At 45.6% G+C, this 13,268-nt stretch overlaps 1 protein-coding gene across 1 annotated transcript in view; it reads left to right on the plus strand.

Moving 5' to 3' along the window:
* LOC125284363 (histone-lysine N-methyltransferase SMYD3-like) overlaps positions 1-13,268 on the plus strand; it is a 188,086-nt gene that overhangs the window by 17,410 nt on the left and 157,408 nt on the right. Inside the window, exon 2 of the mRNA XM_048228280.1 lies at positions 11,542-11,605. Coding sequence (XP_048084237.1) covers positions 11,542-11,605 — 64 coding nt within the window. The remainder of the gene's footprint in view (positions 1-11,541; positions 11,606-13,268) is intronic.

Here is a 13,268-nt window from a genome sequence, read left to right on the forward strand (position 1 = left end):
TGCTTTTATCTGTGATGTGGGTAGCGATCTGGATAAATTGGATTAAGTATGGCACACAAAGATTTAACCCTTTCAGTATGTGTTCATTATTTAATCAGCGGGCACAACAGAAAGCCGTCCCTCCCTCTCCAAATCACTTTTCTCTGGCTGTCTCGTGACAAATAGAATTGAACCCGCTGGATGTGATGAGAATGATTTTTTTTTTGGTTATCGCTGCATTGAAAGGTCACGCTGTGGAAATGGCTCTACGGCTTTGTGCACAAACTGAAAGCTGATTTTAAAAAGAAATCAATGAAAATGGGCCCAAAATTATATGGGCCCTCCATCCATCTCCTGTCTGTCACCCATTTAAGTCCAGTAGACTGAAGAGATGCACTTTCCAATTCAAATTGCAGCCGAGGCCACACACACACACACACACACACACACACACACACACACACACACACACACACACACACACACATAAACCAGTGGGACTGGGAGCCAGAGCACAGTGGTCCTTCTTGATGGGTTTGTGTGTGTGTGGCACAGGAAGGTTTGTGTGACTAATTCAGCCAATGGTGCTGGTGAATTGATTTAGTCTACATGAAGGGCCCATATCACATTGGGTTAGTCAGATTTCACCCCCCCTTTCTCTCTCTCTCTCTCTCTCTCTCTCTCTCTCTCTCTCTCTCTCTCTCTCTCTCTCTCGCTGGTTTTGCTTGAGTGAGTTCCTCATTTCCAGCGTTAAAGGCTCGTAACCCATCACCCTATCCTCCAGGTTTTATGTGCTTCATTCACTGCTTTAATCTGTGACCCCTGCCTAATGTGATAGCTCCTACAGGAAGGACTTGCTTAGTGCAGGCATTTGACCTCTGACCCCCGACTTCTACTGTATCCGATAGGAACATTAAGAGCAATGGACCAGCTGCTTAGGCTCACAGGGTGGTTAGAGTCAGTAGGCACCTGTGTGTGTGTGTGTGTGCGTGTGTGTGTGTGTGTGTGTGTGTGTGTGTGTGTACCATACTCATGATTGCACCTTTTATTCTGCTGTCTGTTTTCATTCAACCATCTCTTGCGGTCTCATATGTACAAGATTTACCGCTTTACCGCAATACCGTGGTCACGTGACGCCTACCGCGGGTCTGAGCTTGTCACCGTCATCACCGCAAAAAAAGGGACGGGTTTTAATTTCTTGCTATTCAACCGTGGTAAGAAAAAATCCATACCATCCCAGCCCTGGTGTATATGTGTGTGTGTGTGTAGGTGTGCCTATGTCTAGTGTGGCCCACACATCTGTGCATGCATGCAAATCTGTGTGTGGGTGTGTGAAAGGGTTAAACACCAAATGTGTGTGTGTGTGTACTCACCCAGATGTTTTCTGACACCTGCTGTTGTAGTTGTGAGTAAGGGAACCGGAGAGCGAATCTCCTGTATCAGGCCTCAGTCCTGTGTGTGTATATGCGTATATCTGCCTGTGTGTGTGCGCGTGCGTGTGTGTGTGTGTGTGTGTATGCATGTATCTGCCTGTGTGTGTGTGTGTGTGGCTGCCTGTGTGTGTGTGAGTTTTATGTCAGCCTCTTTGTGTGTGTGTGTGTGTGTGTTTGTGTGTGTGTGTGTGTGTGTGTGTGGATCCGCCTGTGTGTGTGTGTGTGTGTGTGTGTGTGTGTGTGTGTGTGTGTGAGAGAGAGAGGGAGAGTAGTAAAGCCCAGACACTTGCCAGTGGAGGAGGGAGTTGGTAATTGCCAGTAGACACAGCCGTGCATAAAACAAACTGCTACTTTATAAGCCCTGAGCTCAGCAGCCAAGAAGCACGCACGCACGCACGCACGCACACATGAGAGAATACTCCCATTTGATATGGGATGCTGATTTCTCTCCAGTTTATCTAATTATAGCTTGCTGAGAAGCACTGGAGGAGCACAGGGGGAATACCAACCAAGCACGGGGGCCAAGAGCCCAGCCATCCTGCTCTGTCTGAGAGGAGGCTCCTCCACACCCACTGACTGCATCCAGATCTCATCCACTACACACTAGCTGCTTTCAGACACGTCGTCTGTAGTATATGCAGAACTTTGTCAAACGGAGGTCCGACCCTTCAGGTGATTCAGATATGATGCTTACATGCAGACATTATGCGGTCATATGTGTGAGCATGAACTGAATCTCCGCGTGGAACACACACATGAGTCTCCGCATGTTCTTCGCTTCGTTCAGACATGAGCTCCGTTACATCCGTGCATACATTACATGCCTGCTGGAAATACTAGGAGGGGAGTAGTGTAAGAGCCGGCTAAGTTCGGAATTCCAAATAGCCGGTTATGTTGTTCAGGTATACGGTACAACCGCTTGACATCCGCAGGACATGCGGACTTGGGGAGGCTGGCTGTCTTTGGTCCATCAGGATCTCACCCACACTCTTCCTGAGACCAGCTAGGCAGGCTATCTTTGGTGCAAATCAAATGCCCTAGACTGTCTGTCGTTCTGAGTGTGTTTTTTATTTTTTTTATTTATTTTTTACATATAATCAAAGAGCCTTCTGCCTATCTGCTTTGCCTCTGGTGTGTCTGTAGGTTCACTTTCTATCACCACATTGGAAGTGAGTAAGTGATTGTGTGTGTGTGTGTCATTAATGGGTGGCCTGGGCCCTTTTTAGGGGGACAGACTGAAGAGATGTGGGAGAAGGCAGTGTGGGCAGAGGACAGAAAGTAGGCTCAGACTGTTCTCATTAAAATGGGCAAGTGGTTTGTGATTTTGTCAGATTATAACAGGCTCGTTACTCAGTGGATATCTGTGTCCACGCCCAAAGCCTCAGTGCTGGCTCGGTTGCCTGGGTTGGGTGGATTCCGCCGATGCTGCTGCTGCTGCTGCAGTGCTAGTCTCTCTTAGGCCACTGGGGGGCAGTGTTTACACATGAGTGAATAGATGGCTTTGTGAGGTGGTCTAGCAGGAAGGATTGTTCACAGAGGACAGAAGCACAGATGTGCTATACCAGTGCTATACCAGTAAGGTCTTAAACAGGAGAAAATTCACATTAATACTAATCTGTGTGGCATGAAATTCTGCGTTATTTTGTGCTATGTTTTTACAAATCCTCACTGTCAGTTGTCTGCTAAACCTGGAAGATATTATAGCCTATGGTTTGGATATCTATTCCAGTATTAACTGGTTTCCAAGTCACGTCTCCATCATGTATTCAGCGAGAGCAGTCCAGTGGCGCCCAGATCAGATGTAATATTGACCAACAGTGATCTGTGATTGGTTCTTTCTGCTCGTTGTGAGAAGGGAAATTTCATACATCAAATTTAAACAAGACGTCTCAGGTGACGCAGACAAGTGATGCTGGCTGGATTGGCAGCACTGGGTTGGAGGTGCACTTTAAAGAGAATATGAGAGCTGTCCTGGAGAAAGGGGGGGCAGGAGAGTGAGAGATCTGTGCAGGAGGATGAGAGATCTGTGCAGGAGAGTGAGAGATCTGTGCAGGAGGATGAGGGATCTGAGCAGGAGAGTGAGAGATCTGTGCAGGAGAGTAAGAGCTCTGTGCAGGAGAGTGAGAGATCTGTGCAGGAGGATGAGGGATCTGTGCAGGAGAGTAAGAGATCTGTGCAGGAGGATGAGGGATCTGTGCTGAGATGGGGGAGTTCAGGAGGAGGAGAGAGATGTGCTGAAGAGGAGCATTTCCTTACGCTGCATGGTGGCCCTGAGAGGAAGCCTGCTGAAGGCAGAGCTGATCTGAACGGTGCGTCACCCTCCCTCCCTCTGTGTCTCCTCATCTCTCTCTCTCTCTCTCTCTCTGTCTCACCTTCTCTTTTTTACTCTCTCTCTCTCTGTCTCCCCTCTCTCTCTCCCCTCTTTTATCTTCCCCAGGGAGCCATTGCTGCTTGTCAGTCATGGATTCGACTGTCTATAGAGTGGATCCACATATCCATCCACTTCAGTTAAATCCACACATTGACTCCAGTGTTGAATCCACTGATGAATGAGAGAATACACAGAGTTGACTGGAGAGAGAGAGAGAGAGAGAGAGAGAGAGATCTGATCTCCATGAGGCATACTGGACATGGAGAGCGGGAGAGAGGTGTGTTGGTGTCGCTGAGCCCCGTTAGAGGGCAGTAGGGCATTAGAATGCACACGTGCCCCCAGGCTATGCTGAGACCTGTACACCCTGTTGTCCACCTCTCCGTGCGGCGCACACTGGACTGGACACCCACCAACTGTCGAACGGCACGTCTGCCTGAGCTGTTGTGCAGAAGGTTCCAGCTGAAGGATCCGTGAACGCTGTGTGTTTTTCCCCTAAACAAGAACTTCAGGGTTTATTTATGGAATACGCTGCTGTTGTAGCCTCAAGGACAGATTCAGCTGAATTATTTACCGAACCAAAACACATCCACACAGTGAACAAATCAATACTTCAGTCAGGTCTTTTTAGGGGGATTGTTTGTGGAATATAGCCTATTTCATCTATCTAACGTTACAGAAGGCCAAGCGTATTTTTACTTCATGTGTACATCTTGTGTCCAGTAATGTTGTCTTCTAGTTGAGGGTAAGAGATCTGTGTGTGTGTGTGTGTGTGTGTGTTCACGCGACATGATTAAATAAACATTAGGTAATTCTTCCATTTAGAGACCTTGTGAAGTGAAGGCAGTTTCCATAACAACAGGTGGGGTGCCTCGCAGCTAGGCTACTTGTCAGCGTAGTGAAAAAGTCTGCTGGTTACTTGTGTGTGTGTGTGTGTGTGTGTGTGTGTGTATGCATGTGTGTATGCAACTATAGCTGCTTTCAGACACAACCTCCGCCCTGCAGTACATGTGGAGCTTTGTCAAACTGAGATCCGACCCTTCGGGTGCTTCAGACATGATGCTAACCATGAACAGAATCTCTGTGTGGTTTAACAGGTTCAACGTGGTTGGACACGCACATGAACAGAACCTCCGCATGTTCTTTGCTTCGTTCAGACACAAGCTCATTTACATAATGTCCGTCGGAAATACTAGGAGGGGAGTAGTAGAACAGCCGGCTAAGTTCGGAATTCCAAATGTCTTCCTCCGGTCTTCCAATTGAGTCTGAAAGCAGCTTCTGTGTGTAAGACCTTTTGACATGACTCTATATTCTGTGAATATGCATAATTACAATGCAGTTGTTTACCTTGAATATATTAAAAGATAGAAATCTGAAAGGAAGAGTAAATTTAATTTAACATGAATGCATCTTTAAGTAGAATCAAATATATTTTCAATTTCAGCTGCAAAAATTTGAATTCTGAGCTTGAGCTTGATTCTGAGCTTGAGTTTAATGTTAATCAGCATCATTTACTGAAACACGTAACTTTCCCCACTAGTGCAGTGGAATGTGCCGTTGATTAGAGGTGGGTATTATTCTTTGATTTAATTCATATCCCCATCCACCGTTTTCCACAGGCCTCTTATTAAAATCATTATTAATCACGCTCCCTGAAACAGTCCTGACTACGCAGGGCCGATCTAGCAGCCTGTACAGCTGGGAGCCATTTTCTATGAGCCAAAGTAAATTTGGATTCATTGATAGCAATCCGGTCCCTTATCTGATGAGATTGGGGTTGATGCTCGGTGCTCAAATGCCCATTAGCTGAATATCTAGCTTAATTATGTCCTGTATGGCAATATCTGTCACACACACTCTCTCTCACTCACGCAGGCACACACACACTCATCGTTCATGTAGGCGCACACACACACACACACACACACACACACACACACACACACACACACACACACACACACACACATACTCACTTCATATTTAGCCGAATCTTAATGAAAACACCAAATCATCAGCGAGAGTGTTTTTACAGCTGATGAGGGATACTTATAATAAATGCACTCATTCACACACTCACACACAGTCAGTCAGTCAGTCACACACACACAAACTCAGGAGTGATGAAAGCAGCTCTGTCTGAAAGACGCACTGTCCGACAGATCGTGATAGTTTCACAGGCTGAACCCACAAACCTTCAGCTGCCAAGAACCCCGCTCTCTAATGCAGTCTACAGAGAACTCTGTGTTCCAGCTCTGCTGCAAGCCATTGAGTTATCCCCGCTATCCAGTTTCCAGTAGTAGTTAGTGAAATGTATGTGTGTGTCGTCCCGAGCGGAGTGGTGCTTTCACGAGCGGAGCGGAGTGGGGTGCTCAGACCTGGACTGGGGGGAGTGTGATGGCCTCTACTCTGCCAGCGAGCTCCTGGCTCTCCCATTACCGAGCGAGCGAGTGAGCGAGCATGGGCCTGGTCTAGAGAGGCCAAGAAAGTAAATAGCAGCACAGTTTTTTTTCTGAAACATCAGCAGCACACTGGAGCTCTCATCTCATCAGGCTGCCACCACACGCCATTTATTCATGCCGCTCCAGTTATCTTTTACTCTGCTGCACTTTTACACGTTTACACGCAGAGCACTCGGTGGAGTAGCAACAGTGCCTCATCCCCAGCAGCTAATGATCAGGTCCCATACAGGAGAGGTGGGGCTAGGGCACAGAAGAGGCAGGAACCGTGCACAAGAGAGGTGGGGGCAGTGTACAGGAGAGGCGGGGCCAGTGTACAGGAGATGCGGGGCCAGCTATTTTGTAATCACTAAACCAGTGATCTTTTGAATTTATAAACCTTGACCTCAAGCTTATAAATGAGTAAATTTGCCTTGTATTATAACATCTGATCATGTGTATTTTATCAAGGATGTTGTATTTATAAATCAGATGTAATATGGTGAGGTCACCATCTGGAGTGTTTAAAACTGCTATCCTAAAACAATCTCGTACCTCTGGGTCGTGCTGTGTGCATGCACCATCATATTTAGCTATGGCTGATTGCTGTCTACGGTTCTTGTCATCTTGGTTCCCTATTTTAGGCTTGGCAATCCTAGGGCTCATGGACCTGCGGAGATGTCTGATAACCTACATACTTTACACAGTAGACGCTTGCCAAAGCCAGCAGTCTTGTCACATCCGTCTGCAGCACTGCATCAAATAAACTCTGATTACAGTTATTTATCTTTTAGCGTCGCAGTATTTTCCTTTCCTAATGATCCCTTCCTGCTTCATACTTGCGCTCTTTAAACATTTCTCCGTCGTCAGCGCGTTTGGCTGTGCGAGTTGTGTCAGATTTGCTTTAGGGGTCTTGTGATAACACATTAAGGCAGATAAGCTAAGTCCAGAGAGGGGCTGACCAGAGAGGCTGCACCTCAAAGCCTGGCGATATGCATCTCCGCATAGCTGTGGTCATATGTTTTTCTTTCAACAGCATGCAGGAATGTGAGTATGATTTTCATATCAGCACTGCGGCCATTAGTGTGTTGCTATTCATCATGTTTTGGGCCTCTGGAAATAGAATCGGACATTAGCGTGAAGAGGGGCAGCCCGTGTGTGTGTGTGTGTGTGTGTGTGTGTGTATGTGTGTGCGTGTGTGTGAGAGAGAGAGAGTGAAGGGCAGCCCGTCTGGACCACAGAGATGATCCTGCCCCTGTGTGTGTGTGTGTGTGTGTGTGTGTGTGTGTGTGTGTGTGTGTGTGTGTGTGTGTGTGTCTGTGTGTGAGTGTGTGTGAGTGAAGGGCAGCCCGTCTGGACCACAGAGATGATCCTGCCTCTGTGCGTGTGTGTGGATGGGGATGTGGGAAGGGGTTGGAGGAATGGGGTGTTGGAGGGAGTTCAGTGATTGCACAGGCCAAAAACAACACGAGGATTTCAACTCTAAATCATCTTGACTCAAGAAGGAAATGCTCAAGCCTTTTAATGTTGAGTGGGACAAGCAGCTGCCAGCTCTGTGAGAGAGTTACACCAATATGTGCCAACGTATAGTTATACCAATAGTTGATATTGTTATTATTGTTATTGAAATTGTTGTTATTACTATTATTATTAGGCTTAATGACAGTTTTTCCATTACAAACTGCAACCTTGCTTTTATGTGGGCATGGTGGACCAACAGTAGCCTTGCCACCTGAGAAAACGGTGGACACGGGTTCGATACTGCATGTCCCTGTCAGTGAATGTGTCTCCTAATTCCAACTCCTTGCCTTGAAAACCCACTCCTGAAGCAGTGAGCCGATTGGTTGGTTTTCTAGGCATGGACACCAAACTAGACTGCTAGACAATCATGAGTTACAATTGGCAGAATTTAAAGTAGAGTTGATTAGTGTGGTGTGGGATACACTTTGGACACTTGCTAAACCTAAACTGATTGTTTTTTAAACATATTTTGAACTTTCTTAATAATGAAATGGAGTTTGATACCTAATTGGTATTTTAGAGCAGTTTTAATGATATTCATCACACAAATCCCATATCAGCGACTGACCTCATGCACCCATGAAACAAAACGGCTGCCGGAGAGTGAGCCCCTGTGAGGTCCCGGCCAGGCCTCAGGTTGCTTTTAAAAACTGTGCATGCATCTGTGCATGCTTTTCTGCACAAAGTCTCTTATGAGCTTTATCTTACTGCAGATATTCTCATCAGATAATGTCCTATGTGAAAGACTTACTGGGGTCCCTGTGCTAGACCTGGTCATCATCTCTAGGCAACAGATGGGTCTTAAACACACTTACTTTCTTTCTTTCTTTCTTTCTTTCTTTCTCTCTAAAGGCTGTGCTTGGTCCCTTTCCATCTTTTCTTTCACTCTCCCTATCACTTTTCTCTCTCCTGCTCTCTCTCTCCTGCTCTCTCTCTCTCTCTCTCTCTGTACCCCCCCTTCTCTCTCCCTCCCTCTCTGAGATGTGTGTTTTGGTGACTACAGAGTTCTGTCTCTTGTTCTTACCACCCATCAGCATTACTTGCCCCCGGGGGCAGTGGTTGAGGACGGGCCCTCTGAATACCCCTGCCCCCATCAGATACCCCGCTGACACCATGATGGATTTGGCCGATCGCTCTCTGTCACGTATAGCGCCGGATGGCGTTGGGTTGTTCTTGGGCTGTGTGAGAGTGTCTCAGAGAACTGTGTCAAGACACACACACACACACACACACACACACACACACACACACACACACACACACACACAGTAGTCTCTGGAGTAGTTCCGCCCTTTGTGTATAGGTGAATGCTAGCGCCACCAGGTGGACGAGAGTTAGCAGTGCACTCCACCACTCTGTTTATGTGACTTCAGTCTGGTCATGCTCAGGTCACATTAGTGGAGTGACCTCATCACCCCGTCAGAATTCTTCTCTCCCGAGTGTTTGCTTTCTCTGCCACACACACACACCTGTCTGGATGACAGGAAACACATCTGTGCCCTCGGATTATCTGACGTTGCTCTTCGACTTCTATATATGAAAATATTTCTTCCTTCATTTGTAAATGTCATTACGTCAGAGGTGTGTGTGTGTGTGTGTGTCTGTCTGTGTGTGTGTGTGTGTGTGTGTGTGCGTGTATGAGAGAATGTTTTGTGTATCACTTATTGTGAAATTCGATCTCAAAGTGCATCGCTGCAAAAAGATAAAATAATTACAAACAGTAATTGCCATGATTTTCAAGTCTATTCTGAGCTCCTTGAGACTGAGTGCTAAAGACCTCTGGTGTGATGCCCTTCATGTTTAGCAGTAAAGTGTCTGAGAGGAGGAACTCACTGTGGCAATGCTGCAGCTGGACCAATGCTGTCGAGCAGTGGTTCTCAAATGGGGGTAGGCGTACCCCTGGGGGTACGTGAAGGCACTTCAGGGGGTACGTGAGATTTTAGTAGAATCCATGCAAAAATACTTTAAAAACAATTATTTCATAAATATTTCAGGAAAATATAAGTTCATAAAATTTATTTTATATTTCAGTAGGCTATTCAATTTCATTATCCTAGTCATGGATTATTAAAATGTAGAATGTTCAAAATAGTTTTTTTTTTCAAATGTTTGAATTTTGTATGTGTTTATCAGTTCCAAAGTTTAATAAATTAGACACTGATGGCACAGTACTCTGTTTTAAGTCTTTTTTTCTCAACTAAAAATGCTTTGCGCTGGTTATGGGGTACTTGGCTGAAAACATTTTTCACAGGGGGTACATCACTGAAAAAAGATTGAGAACCACTGCTGTAGAGTATTACACACACACACACACACACACACACACACACACACACACACACACACCCGTCAGTGTGTCCCGTCAGTCTTCACTAGAGCAGGCAACTTTCTGTCTTTTTTACAGTAGGGAACCAAAGCTATCTGTCTGTCTACAGTAGGGAACCAAAGCTATTGGTCTGTCTTTTCTACAGTAGGGAACCAAAGCTATCTGTCTTTTCTACAGTAGGGAACCAAAGCTATCTGTCTGTCTTTTCTACAGTAGGGAACCAAAGCTATCTGTCTTTTCTACAGTAGGGAACCAAAGCTATCTGTCTGTCTTTTCTACAGTAGGGAACCAAAGCTATCTGTCTTTTCTACAGTAGGGAACCAAAGCTATCTGTCTGTCTTTTCTACAGTAGGGAACCAAAGCTATCTGTCTGTCTTTGCTACAGTAGGGAACCAAAGCTATCTGTCTGTCTACAGTAGGGAACCAAAGCTATCTGTCTGTCTTTGCTACAGTAGGGAACCAAAGCTATCTGTCTGTCTTTTCTACAGTAGGGAACCAACGCTATCTGTCTTTTCTACAGTAGGGAACCAAAGCTGTCTGTCTTTGCTAGAGCTCTTATCTGGTAGTGTCATGGTGCTTGTATAGTAGGCTAGTATTTGTTGCATTTGTATTGAGTGCTCTTTGTCCACACTGAATCCGTTCTATTGCATCACATTTCTCATTTAAAATAGCAAAACAACATGAGTGACAGAAAGAAAATAGAAACGGAGCGTCCTACAAAAGTTCTGCTTTAGAACGTTATGCTGCATCGTGCTGCACTGCACTGCACTGCGTCGTGTTGCCTCCAGTCTGGACATTCCAACTGAGGACAAAGTGCTCTAATTGAGTTCTATCGCTAATGCTCTCTCGCACCGCATGCAGTTAGATCACAGGGTGAGCTCTCAAGTAGAGCAAGTGAAGCTTGTATGTTAATGAGCAAGTGAAGCTTGTATGTTAATCCTCATTTTGTTAGTCGCTTTGGATGAAAGCGTCTGCTGAAATGAATAAATGTTAAATGTAGTGTAATGTCTGTCACGCCAGGGCAGGTCGTATAGGCCCTATCTCTCTCTGGGCAGAAGGCCCAGCTCATGATTACTGTCATTATTATCACCATGCTGGGCTGTAGGCTTTGAACTGCAACGCTGCAGGTGTGAAGATGGAAACTGGTCATTATGGGGGGACGGAAGACACGCAAACTCAGCTTTTTTCCTTAATAAAATAAACTTTGACCTCAGTGACCTCGGTCTCTGTCTGTGTCTCTTCGTAATGTTTCCTTCGGAAATCCATGTGATAACGTAATCTACCAGTAATAACGTAATCTGCAGTTAGCAGTAAGATACCTCATGGACACGGATGAACTTCACTGACCCCTGCTACAGGTTACTGTATGTTTGTGGAATGTGGATGCTGCTTAATAGCACATGAGGAATCTGTAACCACTGTGTGTGTGTGTGTGTGTGTGTATGTGTGTTGTGACTCCTTTTTTTGTCTCCTCAGGGCCGAAAGCCTCTTGAGATGTTCCAGGTGTAAGATCGCTCGATACTGCAATGCTGCCTGCCAGGTGAGACCCTCCAGTTTCCATGATATTCACAGCAAGAGTGTCATTATTGGCCATGGATGTCCACTTATTATTGATGTTAGCTTTGTCTTTACCTGTGTGAAGTGCTTTCAGTAGCCATTGTGCTGTAAAATCTACCTTACCATACCTTACCAGGAAGCCATCAGAAGGTTATGTACAGTCAATTCCTTTCGTCACGGAGAAAAAAACCAGAACATGCTGTGCACCTCACAATCGCCAAAAAGAGATTTCAGATGTGCTGATCCAGACAGGTTTAAAATGAACAGGAGACATGCAATGGCATTTACTTTGCATTAGTGTTAATTTTGGAGAAGACCATGCCCCCAAAAAAAACCCCATCGCTCTTGCTGTATTCGGTCTTACAATAGGACTTTTAGCCCAGATACAGTAGGTTCTTCTTGTGTTTTTACCTTCACACATGTGAATATGGAGCAGGCTTGTATACTCTTAAAATGAATGTGTTGAAAAACAACGCAACTTGCATTGTTTTAACACATCTCTGTGTCCAGATAGGGACCACATAAGTTTGTGTTGTTTCCTTTTTAAATTTGTTGCACAAAAATGTGTTGAAAATAGCACAATTTGCATTGAATCAACACAACTTGCGTTGTCTTTTTAACACATCTCTGTGTCCAGATATGGACAACACATTCCTTTTCAGAGTGTATGAAGGCGTGTGCTCATAACTCATCGTGATGGACAGTGGAGACAGCACACTGGCCGTGCGAATGAGCACCTTGACAGGAGGGACATCTGTGTCCGCAGCAAATTTTTCCTCCTGAGATATTGCTTAACAACACGCTGCTATATCTTAATGACATGTTTGATATCTCCTAACGGCACATGGGATATCTCCTAATGACATGCTGTTAGCCCTTACTGACCCGGCTGTCCTCTGCAGGGATAATTCACCTCTCCGCTGCAGGAAGAAGGCCTAAGTATAGGTTCACTTATTGAAGAGTAATTACACCCCACTAACACACATGGATGGAGAGAGGGAGAGTGTGTGTGTGTTCGTTGGTGTGTGTTCATCGGTGTGTGTGTCGATGTGTGTGTGTGTCGGTGTGTGTGTGTGTGTGTCGGTGTGCGTTTGTTTCGGTGTCTGTGTGTGTGTGTGTGTGTGTGTGTGTGTGCGTGTGTTTGAATGTCCCCCTCTCTCCTCAGAACCCAGACTGGGCTGTCTACTGTGCTGCTGCTTTGTTTTGCTAAACGTGGCCAAACGGTGGTTTTAGTGATCTCTTCTAGTCAGTGAAGGCCCAGCTGGTGTTGGTCTGTTGGATGGTGTGTTTAGGTGTTTTAATGGGTCTTGTTGTTTCCACTCTGTTTATGAATTCCCTCAACATGTTTGCGTGACAGCATTAGTAAATACAATAGTTGTTTCCCTGTGTCTTCTGTGCACAGATGTGTACCTTTGTGCATCTTGGATCCAGCTGTGTGTGTGTGTGTGTGTGTGAGAGAGAGAGAGAGAGAGAGTGTGTAAGTAATTTCTCTTAGTCCCTACTAGAGAGCCCAGCATGTTATGAGAGTGCATTTGTGTGTTTCTGTGTGTGTGGGCGTGAGTGTATGACAGCAATCTGAGAAACAGCAGGGGTAATATGCTAATGTAGCCCCACATGATCAGGGGGCAGAGCAGGGTTACCATGCG

Source organism: Alosa alosa, chromosome 19 (genome assembly GCF_017589495.1).
Source record: "Alosa alosa isolate M-15738 ecotype Scorff River chromosome 19, AALO_Geno_1.1, whole genome shotgun sequence".
NCBI classification, from domain to species: Eukaryota; Metazoa; Chordata; class Actinopteri; order Clupeiformes; family Clupeidae; genus Alosa; species Alosa alosa.